The 18,932-nt window shown below is 35.0% G+C and overlaps 1 protein-coding gene across 3 annotated transcripts in view; it reads right to left on the minus strand.

The window, feature by feature from the left end:
- IMMP1L (inner mitochondrial membrane peptidase subunit 1) overlaps positions 1–18,932 on the minus strand; it is a 109,828-nt gene that overhangs the window by 18,271 nt on the left and 72,625 nt on the right. For 2 of the 3 annotated variants that reach the window (XM_044681243.1, XM_044681242.1), the window contains 3 exons: positions 16,615–16,748; positions 8,608–8,696; positions 6,269–6,395 (listed from right to left, as the gene is read on the minus strand). In XM_044681243.1, coding sequence (XP_044537178.1) covers positions 6,269–6,395; positions 8,608–8,696; positions 16,615–16,719 — 321 coding nt within the window. In that variant the 5' untranslated portion in view covers positions 16,720–16,748. The remainder of the gene's footprint in view (positions 1–6,268; positions 6,396–8,607; positions 8,697–16,614; positions 16,749–18,932) is intronic. The other variant, XM_044681244.1, reaches the window with a different exon arrangement.

An 18,932-nucleotide genomic window follows, 5' to 3' on the forward strand; every position in this document is an offset into this window, starting at 1 on the left:
TAATCAGTCAGTAGTCTGATTACACACACACCACAAACAGCTAATTCCAAATGATTCTCAACAGTTAATTACTTGTTAAAATATAGTCATTTTCATTTTTGACAAATAAAATAATTTTTCTAATTAAAAGAACACTGGCCATTTGGTTATTTCTTTTATTAAACAAATGTAAAGTTGTTTGTCTCTAACCAGAAAAGATAAACTTCCACTGTTAGAACAGGTATAGTAATGTTAGAATTCCCCCCTTACCCCTCTTAATTCAAGTAGATTGTCTTCATTATTTTTTTTAAGATACAGATTTCCTGGGCTGTGCAAACATCATATTTATAAAACTGAACACAAAAGCAAACAAAAATAAATTTGCTATTCTGAGATTTGCCATCTGATTTTGTTTTATAGTTAAAAATGGATTTTATAATATTGAAAGAGTGATTATAGGTACTTACCTGCAACTAGATCCTAAGGAAAAACAACTAAAATAACCTTGATACTCTATTTCAAGAAATTACAAATGAAACATTTACAGATCTATTAGAACCATGGAGCCAAATATTGGTAGAATCTTCTAACCGTTTCCTAAAAGAAATGTCCAAAGAAAAAGTGCTAGGAATGTGATGGTCAAAACCTAGAACTACAAACATGGAAGGATGGATGGTGGGGAAGAATGGCATTCTGATGAAGTAAGCCTCACTCTTATCTGAAATGGACAAAGGAGGGTCAACAGGAAAATAAGTGAGGACAGTGAAGGAGCTGGGGGTTAAAATAATAATGAGAAGGGGGAGGAGATGGTGAGAGAAAAATGCCAAGGAGAGAGAAATTAACAAACAAAATAAACTTCCTGATCCTCAAAGGAGGGAGGGAGATAAAAGAAAAAAACAGTTAGAATTTAAGGAGATGCCCACCATTTGAGGAATTACTAAACAAATTATGGCAATGAAAGTAATAGAAACTCATTTTGCTGTATAAAATAGTAAAAAGTTTTCAGAGAATCTTCAGTATTATGAAATGAACAGAGTCAAATGAGCAGAATGAGAACAATTCAAATAGCAAAGAAAAACAACCTCAAAAAAATTTGAGAATTCTAATGGATACAATGAACAATCACATCTCCAGAGTACCTATGTTACCCACCCATCCTGACAGAGAAATACTGCATACAAGATGCAAAGATATACTTTTTTGGATATGGGCCACCACATGCATTTATTTTGCTCAACTATTTTTATTTGTTAAAATTTTTTTCTCTTTCTATTTTTTTAAACCCTTTCTTCTTAGAATCAATACTATGCATTGGTTCTATGGCAGAAGAGTGATAAGGGATAGGGAATGGGGTTTAAGTCACTTGCCTGTAGTCACTCAGCTAGGAAATATCTGAGGCCAGATTTGAACCCAGGAGCTTCTATTGCTAGGCCTGGCTCTCAATCCACTGAGCCATCTAACTATCCCCCAACCCCTCTTTTTTTAATAGAGAGATACAGGAAGGGGAGAGTATAATTAGCAATGAAGATTAAAAAAAAAAAAAGAAAAAAAACATTGTTTTTCAATGCATAGAAACAGGACATTTGGAAGGAAGTACAAATAGGACAGTTTTGAAAATAATGTGTGGAATTTATTATATACTTAAAATCAAGTAGTATGAAATGAAAATTCAATTACATACAGAATTCTGTTTTTCTGTTCTACTTTGCATATAAAAATTCTCTCTGCCTGTCTGTTTCTCTCTCCTACCCACCTCCCTCTCTTCCCTTCTTGTCTTTCTGACTCCTTTCTCTTTTCTCTTTCTTCTCTGTCTCTTAAGAACTAGCATCAAACCTCTACCTTCTGAATAATTTAATGAAAAAGCATTTCTCCAGTGCTTAATGTATACTAAATACTGGAAACACAAACCGAAAATTAAAGATAACCTTTGCCTTCAAGGAACTTATATGGGGGAACAACAAATTTAAGGGAATGGCAATGAAGAAAGACTATTTTGGGTTGAAAGGGAAAGGGAGGGGAGCCACAAAGGAGTAGACAGTTACATCTTTCTAGGAGCAATGAAAGAATTGATTATGGTTCCAGAACTAGAAAGAGAGAAATGAAATGTCCTGGGGGTGAATCAGGTTTAGTGATCTGGTGAATCAGGAATAGTTAGGTTTGAACAAGTGTTCATTCTGCTCCACTACTTTGGACCTTTCTGTGAGGATTCCTCTGGCCCTCTCTAGGAAAGGTGCCACTGGGCCTAGTGTAGTTCACAGCTATTAAATACAAGATTCAAAAAGGCTTCAGAGCTGGAGTATATGGATATAGGCAGACATCATTCTGAAAGTAGGAGAGCACCAACCAGAGCACACAGGAAGTACATGGGCATCTCTATTCTTCTTTTTTCTAGTGTGCACTGATTGGCTTTAGAGCAGATCATTCCTGTATAACTTCTAGTTGTCACCAAAACATATTTTACACAGCCCTCCAGGTGGGGGGGAGAACCACTCACAGTTATAAAATATGAATATTCTAGACTCTTATTACTTATAAATTTATGGCTCTCTAAGTTTCCCTAACAGTATGAGCTTTGACTTTCCATACCAAGCTTGGAATGATCACAGCAGAGGCCTATTACTGTGTAGAGAAGGGTTAATTCTAGGCCTGCTGGAAAATCTCTGCGGCTTCTTTATTCTGGTACTTTAGAAGGGATCAACCATTTATTTTATTAAGCACCTACTATACCAGCTTCCAGACACTGTGGTAGGTATTGAGCCAGAATAGCTATGCCAGAATCAGTAGAAAATCTAAGTCCTTCATTAGGCCACAATACATGGTCTGTCTCTCTCTATCAAAATCCCTATCTAACCTCTAAAGTGGAAACTCATCTTTCTCTCCATCATCATGAGAGCTGTGTTTTATGTTTCATATCTTATGTCACCTCGTGGGACATTACTATCTAATAACGAAATAAATGGGTATTTTGGAACTGAATTTGCCTATCGATTAAATTTATACGAATCAGAGAAATACCAATCTCATTTAGGTATATTCTATTATTAAGTATGATATTTCATATTGAGCAATTTCATAGTAAATTATAAACTTCTAACTGATGCCTGGTGAGTTTATCTAATATAGGATGGCAAGTAAGCCAAAGTACTCACAACCGGGCAGTTCATTCTTAAACAATCCCAAATTCATCTCACACCTGAGTAGCCAAAACTCCTTCAACCAACTGAAAAAACTGCTCTTAGCCCAAAGAAACCTATGAAATGGATGGCAATAACATCTTTCTGGGGATTACCTTGTTTCCAAAAACTTAATGTAAAATATAAATCATGGTTTCCATGTGGCAGAATCTTCCCCACTCAACCTCCCCAAACAAAAAAAACCTGCTCCTTTCTCGAGATTTGTGGAATGAGTAAAATGGTTCTTTTGCTCTTAAGTAGGAAATCTGTTTATGTTATTTTTTGCCAGCTGGTGAACAATGCTATCTCTTTCATATGCTAAACTGTATATTCTAGGTTCCAGACAACAGTGTGTTGGTATTTCATTTTCTGAACTGACTACAAACAATAAAAAAACTGTAAAAGTAAAAAAAAAAAAAAAAAAACCTGTATCAACCCATATTTAACACTGATCCTCATTGCAGTTTTGTAATATTTAATGAATAGCTGAATTCCAACACAACTCAATCACAGCTGAATAGTGATGTCTCAATCTTATAAGCAACACTGATTTAATACGAGTTTGCACTAGAAAGGAAAAGAGGCCATTTAAAAAAAAAAGGTAAAACCAATGTTAGTCTGAGATAGCTGAATAGGGGCCTGCTCCAAGGGGATGAAGCCTAAGAGATAGCAGTTTGGACATCAGAGACATCCAAACTTGGACGTACTGCTTATATAAATTGGCTTGATTAATGAAACCCATTTGCTGAACTGGTTTTGTAAAAGGTACAATATGAACTTCTCTATAGCTTGACTAGGCCAGACTAGAAAACATGAAGAAAAGATACTTGGAAATCGCATGCTTTTCTTTTAGAAGCAATATTATTATCTGATCACCAAATTCCTCACTTCCTTCTTTAATTATAACGTTCATCCATTTTAAAAAGTAAAATTTGAGAATTTGCTAGAAATAACAACTGGACAGTTAAAATATAGGCTATTTCATTTAGATTAATAAATATGCCAGAATTCTTAAAGGGACTAAGAAACAATGCAACAAAAAGGCAACAGGATCTAATTTATCCAAATTTCCAAAACATGACACCCCAATGAATGGCTTATGATTATCCTGAACTAAAGAGAACAGTGGTTTTTAAGAAAGTAACCCTTGATGACTGTTCAAATATTATAGATCAATAATTCTCCATTAGGAAATTTTTAAACCCTTACCTTCCATCTTAGAATCAATACTAGGTATTGGTTCTAAGGCAGAAGAGTCGTAAGGGCTAGGCAATGGGGGTTAAGTGACTTGCCCAGGGTCACACAGCTAGGAAGTGTCTGAAGCCAGATTTGAACCCAGGACCTCCCGTCCCTGGGCCTGACTCTCAATCCACTGAGCCTGCTGCCCCTTCTCCATTAGGAAATTAAATACTTTGGAAGTATATAATGAACTCAATGCAAGCACTAAGTTTTACTCATATAATTGAATACTTCCAATCTGCCAAATCAGTTCCCTTCTGTCATTCGAAATAATTTAAATCATATTTTTCCTTAGTTTAGTAAGTCTTATCTGATTAGTGGCAGAGTGCTTTTGAGAGAGCCCTGAGTCTTGCTAATGCTCCTTTAATAATACTTAGGGAGTCAAAAAAATCTAAAATAAACATGAACAAAAGCAGTTTTATGTAAACCATCCTGTTTCTCTTGTGTTAAAGTTCATAGATGATACCTAAACCTATTAAATGGGCTTTGGAAATGGAAAGGAAATTGGTGAATGCTACACTTAGAGAAATTTAAGAGCTCTTTTGAAGATGGAAAATGTCTGCTAGTAAGGGTTAAGTCCTCTAGTTAGAGATCTTTTGCTATCTTAGGTTCCTTGTTATCCTTATCATCTAATATTTACTATATGCCCAGAGGGAATAGTACAAAAAATGACCTTTGCTGCTTTGATAGCATAGCAATCACCCAATCAGAAGAATTTAAAGTATAGAGTAAGGTGCTCATAATTATTTTGTTGAGTTTAGGATTTTAATCTCATGAAGATCAATAACTCTTCTGTAACTGATAGGCTTAATTCTTAACGGGACTGAGAAGCTTAATGGGTTTGCCTAGGATGACAGGTGGGTAGAAGAGAGGCATTCATATGGATCAAAATTACATGTAATTATGAAGCTAAATTGAACTAGTCATATAAATATTTATCTGAGAAGATGCTCACAAAACCAAAGCTAGGCAAGAGAGATAAGTTAAAAACTTTTTAATCCAGCATTTCCCATACTGTTCCTGAAATAGCAGGTTCTAGCTCCTGTACCCATGCTATGGCACAAACTTTCCCCAGGTCTGGAATACTTCCCCTCTCCACCTCCACCTCTGAATCCTCGGCTTCCTTTCAGACCCAGCTCTTCTGAGCAGGTCTTTCCGTGTTTCCTGAGTTGCTAGTGCTTTCTTCTCTAGGATGGCTTTCTATCCACTTGGTATGTATCTTGTATGTGCTTACTTGTATACATGTGGTTGGTCTTCTTTAATGTTGCATAAACTCTTTGAGAGTGGGGACCATTTGCATATTTTCACTCTATCCTTAGCACTTGGCTCAGTGCCTAGCAACTAAGAGCTTAAAAACTGTATGCTGATTGATGATGCCAAAGGAGTTTGAGATGTGACTGTAGCAAGAAGCTTTTCATGCTGGAGTGAATCTGTGTGAATGACACTGCCCTGTATCCTCCCTCTAATGTGCCGTGGCTGGCAGTACGGACAGTTGGAGGAAGGAGATAATGAATGGTCACATCAATGACTGGACATTTCTTGAGCACCTACTATGTACAAGGCACTGTCTTCTTCCTTCATTTGTATTATAATACCTGTCATTAACATTAGCTTATAATATTAGAAATAAGTAGGACATAGAAAGTGAATGATTACTCTGTTTATAAGATAAAGCAACATACTGGTTGAAATGAAAAGATCTGAAACATACTAGTCATATCATAGTCAAACTTAAGGCTTCTAGAAAATGCAAGCTATATTTTTCTAACAGTATTCAGAATATGAACATTTAACAACCACTTTCTTTTTTAGCCATGATAACTTTATATAAAATTAACCATAATATCATACAGAACATAAATAGTCCCATTACTTACATAGCTGTGGCTTTTGAGGTAACCTGATGGGCCGTGTGTGAAAACTTTATCTCCTTCCAAACCAATTACTCTTTTACAAATATTTGATTTAGGGTCACTTGGACTTTTGGCAATTATAATATCACCTCTGAAAGGAAAAATTAAGAAAAATGTAACTATGATTACCAAATATCATTTCTAAAGCACATATATGCTGTTAGTGCTATTCCAGTACTCTACGAAGCAAGATAAATACATCTTATACATTTGGCTCTAATACATGATACATTTACTTAGTACTTTATAGTTTATTATAATAAACCTAGCATTTATATAACTCTTTAAGGCAAAGCTCTTTACAAATATTTCATTTGATCTTCACAATCTTGGCAAGTAGGTGCTATTATTATTCACATGTTTCAGTTGAGGACACTGAAGCAGGTTGGGATTAAGTGACTTGCTCAGAGACACATAGCGGATAAGCATCTGAATCCAGATTCAAGGACAGGTCTTCCTGATTTCAGGTCCAGTACTCTATCCACTGCACTACGCAGCTCTCATTTGATCTTCATAAACCTCAACCTGGGAGGCAAGCAAGTATTAATTTTTTCCATTTTACCAGACCATATGAATAGACTCAGAGGGAAAAATTACTTTCTCAGGACATATGCCCAATAAATGGTAGATTTGGCACAAGCACCCAGGTCTTCTCACTTCTAATCCAACTTCTTTCTACTACCCTAGATATACTGATATGATCATACATATAGAAATCAGAACCCCTAAATTAATGTGGTAGCAAAGGCACAACTAGAACCTCCTATATCTGTGCATTCCATGATCTGTTTCTCACATTTCTGGAAGCTACCACCCGCATAGTAAGTTATAGAACCAAACTGTGGAAAAACTACCTATTATAAAACTAAAAATTAATTAGGTAAAATTAATCATACTATTATCTAGTAAACAGTGTTACTACTATGAATAGGTAGAATAATAAGAAGGATTATCTTTGCCTTCAGGGAAGTTAGAGAATGGCCTTATTTATGCTGAATATTTAGGTTTGTTTGCAAGACAATCCAATATTTAATTTTATTCACTGAAGAAAGAAATGGCACTGTATTTAATTCAAAATTCAAAAATTGAATTCAAAAAATTTGGCTGAGTGTTTTCTATGTCTCTTATAGCTGTGAGATTCTTTGCCATACCCCTTCCCCCAAGGTATGTACAAACATGATTGAGAGAATAATATTAGAAAAAATTCAAGCACAATAAAAGAGAGAATATTAAGTCCCTAAATTTGTGGCCTAGATAATAGTATATTATGTTGAAAATAAAAATTAAAACAAAAAATTAAAAACAAAATATTATTATTAATGAGAGGCAGTATAGGGTAGTAGGTGGAAGAGGGGCCTTGAAATCCAAAGTTTAGAGACTGAATTATACCAGTTTTAAGCTGCAGGTGATCAAAAGAACACTGCCAAATGTCTTAGAGCCTTGATTTTGCCTTTTGTAAAATGAGGATAATAATAACTGCAGTATCTATTCCATAAAATTTATGAGGACAAAATGAGTATGGCAAGTGCCTTGAAAATATTAAAGTACTATATAAATATGATATATCATTGCCACTTCCATTATGGGAATTATGAATGAAAGATCTATGTGAGCCAGAGGAATATGAAGCAACTTCATGGGAAAGGTAGCATGTAAGGTGGAGACTGAAAGTCAGTTAAGACTTACACAGGTGAAGATGAATGGGGGACACATAAAGAACAGTAATTGTGCATGTGTGTTTATGTGTATATCAATCCATATTTGTATGCATGCATAATACACAATATTTATGAAATGCTGACATATAAAATACCATGAGTACATATATGTGTGTATATATACACATATATATAAATACAAACATATAGCTATATAAAATGTTAATTCTACTATCACAATAGAATTCTCTACCTACACTAGACACTTGTATTCTATGTGGAACCAAAATCCCCATGCTAAAAAAAAAAAAATCCAAGTGAATCACTTACATAAAAGTAAAAACGGCCATGAAAATGACATGGGGAATCTCCAAATGTAGTAGACAAAAGCACAAAAAATTTGTATCTCATTAAGAAAATTATGTAAATACCCATAATCAAGAAATATACACTTAAAAGGCAACTAGATCTGTATAAAAATAAAGGGTTGCTTCAGTAGTTAGTGAGTTCCTTGTTCTTAGAATTCTTCAAGCAAAGTCCAGATGATCACTTACTAGGGATGTCATAAAAGCTTAAGTAGCTTTGTGATCCTTCTTTCATTATGATCTTTAGAAACTATTTAGAAATTTCATGAATCAAATTTACCTTTGGATTGCATAAAAATGTCGGCTAAGATTTTCTGCGAAGACAATGTCACAATTCTGGATTGTAGGTTCCATTGATGGTCCAGAACACTATAAAAAGATGATTTTATAATTTGTAAACATTTTTACTTAATAGAAGGTATGAATTCTTAAAAAGTCTTTTAAAGAAATATTACCCCCCCAAAGATCCTGCTATTCATTATTTTGATACAAAATAATTCTTAAGTTAACACCCTAGATGCATACTTTTAATTCAATTCAACATTTATTATGTGTTTACTATGTGCTGGCCACTGGGGTTACAGAAACAAAAGGACAGTATTTGACCTCAAGAAGATTCCATTCTATTGGGGGAAACAATCACTACATGGAAATAAATACAAAGTAATTTTGCAGAAGGGAACTGATAGCTAGAGAGATTAGAAAAGGTTTCATGCAGAAAGTGACATATATTCTAGGTTTTATGGAAATGAGGATTTTCAGAGGCAGAAGCAAAAAAAAAAAAAAAGTGGCTTGTGCTAAAGAACAGAGCCAAATGATGGAAAGAAAATCATGTATAATAGACAGTTTGGCTGGACTATGGTAGAATAAAGTGAGTAATACCTCACAAGCCTAGAAAGGCAAGTAGAGTCCAGGATGTGAATGGTTTTAAATTTGGCAGTCTGCATTTTATCCCAGAGGCAACAGGGAGCCATTGGAGTTTTCTGAGGAGATGGACATGGGCAGACCTATGCTTTTAAGAATGTCCACTCTGGTAGCTCTGTAGATTAAAAAGGGAAGAGTCTTGAGTCAGAAACATCAAAAAAGAGGCCTTGTAATAAACCAGATAAGAGGACTGAACTGAAATAATAAGTGGAATGAATAAGTAGAGAGAAGAGATGGAACAAGTGATATAAAAATTGAAAACTGACTGGATATGAGGTTAAATGGGCCTGAAGATACAATGAGAAAAAACTAAACAACTCCTACCCTGAGGAATCTTATCATCTTCAAAATTCAACTTATAAACTCATATATATGCAAAATGTTCAAATATTTCTGTGATCTCATTCATAATTATGTTCTCGCTGAATATTAAATTAATTGAGACTGAAATTCATCCACACCCAACCTTCTGTGGGACCCTTGACCACAATTCTGTCCCAATTTCACTACAGAGGAGATACCCAGTGGCTTTCTCCTCATACCACAGGAAAACCAGCAGTATATGAGAGGTCCTCATCCTCCCCCGGGATGATCTGATCATCTTTTGTGTTCATATATTTATTTAAAAACATTGTTTACTCCTGTTCTTCATGGGCCTTTGTGTGTCAAATGCTTCTGCCTCTTCCTCCTGGCCATATGCCTCTACGGTGCCTTTACCTTTAGTGTGACTCACTTTTAGTTCTAGGAGATTGTGGTATTCTGACTCCAATAATGCAATGGCAGTGGTCACAATGGTAAAAAAAAATAAGCTTTTGTTTCTAGAAGACTGGGTTCACTAAAAGAGTTTTATAATTTCCTGAAGACAGTTTAGTTTGCTTTCTACCTATTAATTCTTGGTTAAATCTAGGAATATCTAAAGGAGTGCATCATCTACAAAGTATCCTATCTCTGACTTGGATCTCCTCTATTATAATGGTAAACAACTTCAGTGAGCATACATCTCTTAGTTTTATGCCACTTCAACATTAATGATCAGAAGAATGTCAAAAAGCTAGGCTATAGCTTTCATGGAATCAGGAACAACTCTAAGGTCTGCATGGGAGACCCTTTGTGGGAAGAGAGCCTTTAAGGTGATATTTAGGTCTACCAAATCAAATGTTTCAATATAATCAACAAGCGATAGTGGGATTTTGTTTTCTCAAAATCTTTCAATCACTTGTATACAAATACAGTCTACTTCAAAATATCACTTGAAAAAGTCCATTAATAAATTAAAAAGTCCAATCAATTAATCTCTCAGTATTTAAGGACCTATTATGTGCCAGGCACTGTGCTGAGTGCTGAAGACACAAAAAGTGGCAGATAGTCTCTGTCCTCCAGGAGTTCACAATCTAATGGTAGAAGATGACAAGCAGATATATGCTAACAAGCTATACAGGATAATTAGGAGATAAGTAACAGAGAGAAGGCACTAGAGTTAAGAACAGTTGTGAAAAGCTTCTCACACTCTCACTGAGGATGTCCCCAATCCACATCTGGGTAATTTTCACAAAACATCTGAGTAGACAGGAAAGTAAACAGAGAGGGCAGCAGTTGTTAATGTGCTTTTGATCATCTTTTGGGGGTACTACTCCCCAAGGCCTAAGATCTATTTTTCCTTTTACTTTGTAGCTTCCCCTCCTTCAGACAACTTGCAAAATAACGCCTCAATTCCCCCCGAACTGTGCCACCTCCAGTACAAGATGACTCTAATTATACTTGGCCTAATTCAGTAGCTTTCCTCTCCATGTTCTCTTTGATACCATTTCTAGCTATGTAAGTATATCCAGAACTGTGATGACAGACTCCAAGTGTAGTTAGCAAGGGAAAAGGGAATGAGCATTTATATAGTGCCTAATTATGTGCTAGCCTATGCTAAGCACTTTACAAATAACTCATTTGATCTCCACAACAACCCTGAGAAGTAGGTGCTGTTATTGTCCTCATTTTAAAGTTAAGGAAACTGAGGCAAGCAAAGGTTAAATGAATTATCCAGGGTCATAAAACTAGTAAATGAAGCCAGATTTGAAATCAGGTCTTCCTGGCTTCAGGCCCAGAACTCTATTCACTGTGCCAAATAGCTGCCTTTAATTGCCTTTAGTTATTCCATAGTCTTTGAGAGTCAAAAATTGTGTTTAAAAATTTTGTGCATCTATTTTATTTTTCTTCAGGTTAATGTCCTCCTATTTTTACTTAAATACCATTGGGGAAGCTTGTTTAGGTTTTTCTTTTCTCCTGGAACAATTTCTTTAAACTAGTTTTATCTTCTACTCTTCTCTGTTTTAAGGAGCAATACTGTTTCCAATTTCCCATCACTGATCTCTACAAGATTTTACAAATGACTTCATATTCTTAAACAGTGTTGTCCTAGACTGATGTATCTTTTTTTTTTTCTTTTAGCAAGTAAGGCAGGTGTTTGTTTACTAAAACATTTTTTCTACTTTTTTAGTCTCTTTTTTTTAGAGATTGATTAAGCCACCTAAATCTTTGTATGAAATTATTCTATAAACTATATTCATTTATTCCATCCATATCTCATTTTTATTATTAACAACTTCTTTAAATGGGTCATGATATTGGTTTTTATTACATGCCTTAGTTTTTAATTTAATTTTTATACTTTTCAAAATGTTATGTTAATTTTTATTTTAGTTCTAATAAGTCAGTCTTCTATTTATAGGCAGCTGGTTTGGGAATCACTATGTCAAAAATGAATTTTTATTCATTAATTAACATTTCATCTATTTCCTTTTGTTGTAGAATGTTATTTGGTACTGTACAAAACCTTCTAATTCTTCTCTTAAAGAGGGTATTCAAATATTATACCACAAGAAATTATAAATATGAAGAATTCAGAGAATCCTGGAAAGACAAAGATACTGATGCAGACTTAAACAGAAAAGGAGAATAATTTACGCAATGTCTACAATTATGTAAAGGAAAACAATACTGAAAGGCTTTACTCTTCAGAAATGTTGATCAATGCAGTGGCTTGCTAAAAATTCAGATAATTTGATAGAGAAACATCTGAAAGCATAAAGGTGGTGGCCTTTTGGATTAAAATCACCAATTATTAATGTCTAATGTGGTATAACTTAGAGGATTTGGGAATCCTTGGAATTTATTTACCTTTTTTTCTACTTTGAAATTAATATTAGTATGTAAGCCACAATTACTTTCATGGTGGCTTTTTTGCAAATATTTATCATGAGCTTTACTGATTTTCATGTTCAGTGAAATTATGGTTCTTGCTGCTTTGGAGCACACTACAAAAGTGACTTCTCCAACACATTTGCTTCTGGAAACCATGCTTCCATTTAATTTTTAAAAAACCTTACCTTCTGTCTTATTGGTTCTAAGGCAGAAGAGTGGTAAGGACTAGGCAATGAGGGTCAGGTGACTTGCCCAGGGTCATACAGCTGGGAAGTATCTGAGGCCAGATTTGAATCTAGGATCTCCCTTCTCTAGGCCTGGCTCTCAATCCACTGAGCCACCCAGCTGCCTCCCATCCTTCCATTTAAATACAGCATTCATTGGCTACTGGACAAAGACTGAAATACTAATAATTAAGTTGAACTTTATTCATGATCTATACTTTGTGTGATTGTTAACAGTTCTACTATATGGCCACTATAACTGCAAGAGTGGAAGGCTATGGGCCTATTTCATAATTTTGTTTCTCTCCTGGATCCATATAGCCAAAAACTTATATTAGTTTAACTGTTCTTCAGAAAAAATACTCAGACTGTTTCTTGCCTGGATTATCTACAGATAAGTAAACCTGAAGTATACCCAAACACAAAAAGTAATTTCAAGAAGTACAGAACACTAATGACCAAGGGAATCACAAAATGCCTTACATAGGAAGTGGCGCCTGACCTGTGCTGTGAAGGAAGGAATTCAAAGAGATGGAAGTTAGAAGTGAGGAGAATTTCAGACATGGCAGTCACCATGCTTAAAGGGATGAAGTCAGGAAATGGAATATAATATACAAACAACAACTGGTAAGCTAATCTCTGGAATGGAGAATAATATTAAGTAATACTAAGAAGGTTGATGAGAGTTAGATTATGAAGGGATTTAAAAGTCAGGTTAAACACTATCCACATCCAGAGAAAGAACTGTGGGAGTAGAAATGCAGAAGAAAAACAAATGATAGATCACATGGTTCCATGGGCATATGATTGGGGATATTTACTTTAAAGGCTCACTCTATTGCAAATATTAATAATATGGAAATAGGTTTTGAACAATGATACATATAAAACTCAGTGGAATTGCTCATCAACTCAGGGAGGAGGGAGGGAAGAGGGGAGAGAAAGAAAAAAATCATGTAACCATGGGAAAATATTCTAAATTAATTAAATAAAAATAATAATAAAAAAATAAAGTCAGGCTAAGGATTTTTTTATCCTAAAAGAATTATGGAGATAATGAGGATTCTTTATAAGAGAGACGGATGGTTAGATTTATGTTTTAGAAATATCAATTTGGCAGCTGTGTGAAAGATGAACTGGATAAGAAATAGCCTGGAATAAAGAAGCCAATTTGAAGGCCATTGCAGTGGTATGAATGAGATTATTACAACCTTAACTAAGATTGTAGTTAGGGGAAAAAATACAGATGCAACAGATGTTGTGAGAGCAGAAACAAGACCTGGCATATGACTAGACATGGGGGAAGAAAGTGAAGAAGAGGGAAAAAATGAGAATGATTCCAGAGTTGTGATCCAGAGAGACTAGAAGAATGGTGGTACCCTCAACATAAAGGGGAAATATTAAATAAGCATAGGCTTGGAGGGTAGATATAATGAATCTCATTTTGGAAATGATGAATTTGAGATGCCTATGACTAGGAATTTCCAACAGTCAGTTGGTAATGTAGACCTGCAGTTTTAGGAGAGAGAAGAGAATTATATATAGAGATGTGAGAGTCATCTGCATAGATGATATTTGAACTTGTGAAGGCTGACAAGACCATGGTAAGAGGATGATGAGAGAAAAGAAAAGAGTTGAGAACAGAATCTTGAAGGAGGCCAACACTTAGGCAGAAGCAGAAGGATGATTCTGCAAAGAAGTCTGAGCACAGACAGACAGGATATTCTGGAGAGATCAACATCATGGAAGTCAAGGAAATAGAAAATAACTGGGGAAAGGTGGTTAACAGTCTCCAAAGCTGCAGAGGTCAGGTAAAATAAAGGCTAAGAAGAGAAGGAAGAACAACTCAGTCTTCCTAACCTTACAGAGATCAGTTTCAGCTAAGTGTTGAGAGCTCATGCCAGATTGTCAGGAACTGAAAAGTGAATAAAAGTTTCTAAACAATGTAGGCAATAATATAAATGACCATTTAGGGAATTTGACTGAAGTTATAGCAAGATTAAATAAATGTTTTAGTTTTTTAAGACCCTTATCTTTAATCTTAGAATCAATACTGTGTACTGGTTCCAATGCAGAAGAGTAGTAAGGGATAAACAATTTGAAGACAGAATTAACTCTCCCTTTGTCTATTTTTAAAGTACCCCTAACTTAGGAGCTAGCTAACCATTAGGTAAGAGAGCTCACAAATCACTTAATAGTTCACACTCCCAAAGACCAGAAGCACTGCCCCACCTTGGGTAGTGCTAGGCAAATTGGGAGACTACAATTGGTTCCTGTAAAGAATGGGAGAGACAGGAAGTGACATGGGAAAAGGGGTATAATAGAAGAGACCAACATGGTCTTGTCTCTTTCCTTATTTGGTTTTTGGTGAGACTGGTTCCTTGGAGACACTCTTTCCTTAGATTCTGTGTCAGTGAGTAGCATTGAAGAGACATGCTTTTCCTTGGAGTGTTGGTGGAACTCTGGCTGAAGACAAAACTAGGAATTCTGGCTGAGGACTACTGGGAGATCCATGTGGAGTTTGGGACTTGAGGGAGCCCCCCCACTTAGGGCAGAGCCGCACTTAAGGCTGTAGGCAAGAAAAGGCTCTGTCTCCTTCCTACATTTCCCACTTTCAATATCTTTCCTTGTTGTAAATAAAAGCTGCTAACAGTCATTTTGACTTAGGGGCTATTTTATAAAAGATGACAATTTTTATAACTCTCATACTGAGTCAAAATCTAAATTTAATTCTTAAAACAATGAGGGTTAAGGAAACTTGCCCAGGTCCATACAGCTAGGAAGTATCTGAGGCCAGATTTGAACCCAGAATCTCCTATCACTAGGTTTGGCTCTCAATCTATCTAGCTGCCCCCACCTTAAAATGAATATTTTAAAGGATACAGGAGACTAAGGCAGATTGTAGATAGCAGGAAAAAATCCATTAAAATAATAATAATAATAATAATAATAATAATACTGTAAAATGCACACGATGATTGAAGGGGCAAACTCCCAAAGCAATGGAAGGAAATGGTACACAAGTCCAGGTAGAGGAGATAGTTTTAACAGGAAAGGAGTTCTGAATTTCAATATCATGGAAGCAGGGCAGTTCCAGTGCTGGTAAGATGAAGGAGATGAACATTCCCATGAATGTCTGAAGTAAAGTAAATGTTCCCATTATAGGTGCTGAGGAACTTGATGAACTAGAAGATCTGAGTGTGTGAGGAAACACTAACATGTTCATTAAATCGTCAAGCAATTGGAATAGAGTAGACCAGGTTCCAAACTACCTGAAAAAGGACTCCTACCTGGAAGTGGGTAGATGACTCCATAAAGGAACCAAGTGAAAAAGATGGATATATAAATAAATCTGAAAGGAGAAGTTGCTTAGTAATGGTGACAACATATGGTGCAGAAGTGGGTAAAAAAGGATACTCATCTGTAAATTTCTTTGTGTCACAAAATGTTAGAAAAATTAATCCTCTATTGATTGGATTAATCTTACTGCTTTATCTTCCCTGAGGCTAAAACCTCGAGGGGAGGGAAAAACAAACAGAAAAACAAAAAAACAAAAAAAACCATGGGGTGATAAGAAGGAGCATTTTCACTAAACTGAGCAAAAAAAAAAAAAAGAAAGAAAAAGAAATTGTTTGATCAATCCATATTATTATTAAGGCAAACTATCAGGTTTGGGAACATGTCCCTACCTCTATAAAATAATACTAGACAATATAATCAGGTCCTTATGCCTATCAGAAACATAATACTAAGCTTAATGAGATAATGGAGCTGATTCAATATAGAAAATCTTACTCAGTCAAACCTTTATATGATCCTAGAATTTAAGAATATTTAGGATTTCAAACTGCATGATTTGTGGACAACTAATAAATACCTAGATATAGATCTTTTACCAAAATTTAAATGTTTACCAGTATGACTATTATTGAATATTCAAAACTCACCATGACAACACCACCAACATATTCAAAGGCACAATGAGCTATACAGCCATATTGAAGAGTATAGCCAAGAAGTCGAAAGGTTTTTCCCATAATGCTTCGAAGCATAGTTCTATGCAGATTCGGACACCACTGGCCTGATGATAAATTTTTAAAAGTAAAATAATCAATGATTTAAAAAATCTTAGTCAACATGCTACATTTAAAAATTGGTATACTTTTGAAAAAAATCCATTCTAAGAAAGAAGGTAAGGACTTAAATATAATTAGAATCTCAATTAGAAATTAATCAGTTTATCAGTAAGCCCCTTTAGGTCTATTCCATGGCCAAGCACAATACAAAATACTGGAATACAAGACAAGAGGAAAATGATCTTTACTCTCAAGAGATTTATATTTTAATAGGAGAAAATGCATCTAATTACATTTTATACAAAATATATACAAAGTAAATAACTAAGGGGAAATGGATTAGCATTTATATATAATTTTCAGGTTTTCAAAGCTTGATACATATACCATATATATCTTATGAGGCATTTGAGCCTCAAAACAATCCTGTGAGGCAGGTACTATTACATATTCTCATTCTACAGATGAGGACTTCTTTGGGGTCAAACAGTGCAGAATAATCTGTGTTGGGGTTTAAGATTCAGGTCCTTTGGTCTCCATGTTCATCACTTTTTACCCTTTTTGTCACTGAGCAAAGTAGCATACACATATTTAATCAGAGATCTTGTGAGGAAAATGTCTTAAGTGAAAGAGATTAATGGGAAATGAAGAAACCACATAAGGCTGTTAAGATATTTTAGAGCATTTGGAAGATCCTGATATTCTTCAAAGTACACTCTACTGTGTAACCGATCATTTATTCTATCCTATATCTTAAAAAATAACTTGTGCAGTAGATAATGTAGTAGTAAAGTAACTCCTCAAAGAATCCTTAACAGTTATAAAAAATCAGGAGGTATTCTGAGGAGTTTAGTTGGAAAACTGGACTAAAGAATTCTGATGAGAAAAAGCAATGGTAGTTAATCTATAGAGTTTTCTACAGATGCACAGACAAATCCCTACTAAGAACAGGGAGTTGTATGAGAGGATGAAGGTAGATCTGCCATGGTACTGAAAGAAAAACATTAGGAACACTAATGCTCAGAATGAGATGAGGCAGGTGAAGAAAGTGAAGGACAGTGAAAAGCTGGTTTAGGGTTGCTTTATTTCTTTGTTTTACTTCTTTGAGCCAAAGAGGTGAATCAAAGAAGAAATAGGATCTTACGGGAAGCAGAGGGGCCATGGGATGGGATATGGAATAGGGGAAAGAAATACATTTTCAGACATGGCCAATGTGAGATTTTGCTTTGCTGGACTATAAGCAATGTATTCAAGGATTGTCAGATCTGTTTATTTAGCCCTAACCTCTCTCCTGACCTAAAAATATTCAAAACAAAACTTATGTTTTTCCCAAACAAAACCCCCTTTTCTAATTTTTCTATTATTACTGAGAGTACCACTTTCCGCCTACTCACCTAAGCTTAAAACCTAAGTGTCATCCTCAACTCCTCATTCACTCACTAACTCATCCCCCCTTCACAATTTACTGCCAAATCCTGTCAATTCTACCTTTACAACATCTAACCTATGACACTGCTACCACCAACCATGAACATAAAATTTTAAAGGAATACTTTCTTTTTGATAAGAACTACTGAGAAATGATCAGAAATTATTTTTACATCAACATCTTATACCTTATGTCGCAATCAGCTCAAAATAGACATAGACATATAACCTGCATACAAAAGGTAACAGAAAAAAAAATAGAAAATAAGATTAGATATCCTTCATATCAGAACTATAGCTAGAAGAAAAATACTTAGGTAAACCAATGGTAAAGAAGATGAGAAGAAGAGAGACAGATGAGCAGATCAACAGATACATAGTGCAAGCATTTATCAAGTTCTTACCATGTGCCAGTTAGGTAGCTCAGTGGCTAGAGTTAGGCTTATACATGGGAGGTTCTGGGTTCAAATTTGACCTCAGATTCTTCCTGCCTGTGTAAACTTGGGCAAGTCACGTGACCCCAATTAAATAGCTCTTACCACTTTTCTGCCTTAGAACCAATACTTAGAATGGATTCTCAGACAAAAAGATAAGGGGGTTTTAAATATATATATATATATATATAAACGATAATATAAATGGTAAAAGAGTAAAATCATTGAAAAAAATATATATATAGTCAATTTTCTCTTTAATTTGGATATCAGAATTTTTTCAATGATTTTACTCTTTTACCATTATATATATATATATCTATATAT

Source organism: Gracilinanus agilis, chromosome 6 (genome assembly GCF_016433145.1).
Source record: "Gracilinanus agilis isolate LMUSP501 chromosome 6, AgileGrace, whole genome shotgun sequence".
Lineage (NCBI taxonomy): Eukaryota > Metazoa > Chordata > Mammalia > Didelphimorphia > Didelphidae > Gracilinanus > Gracilinanus agilis.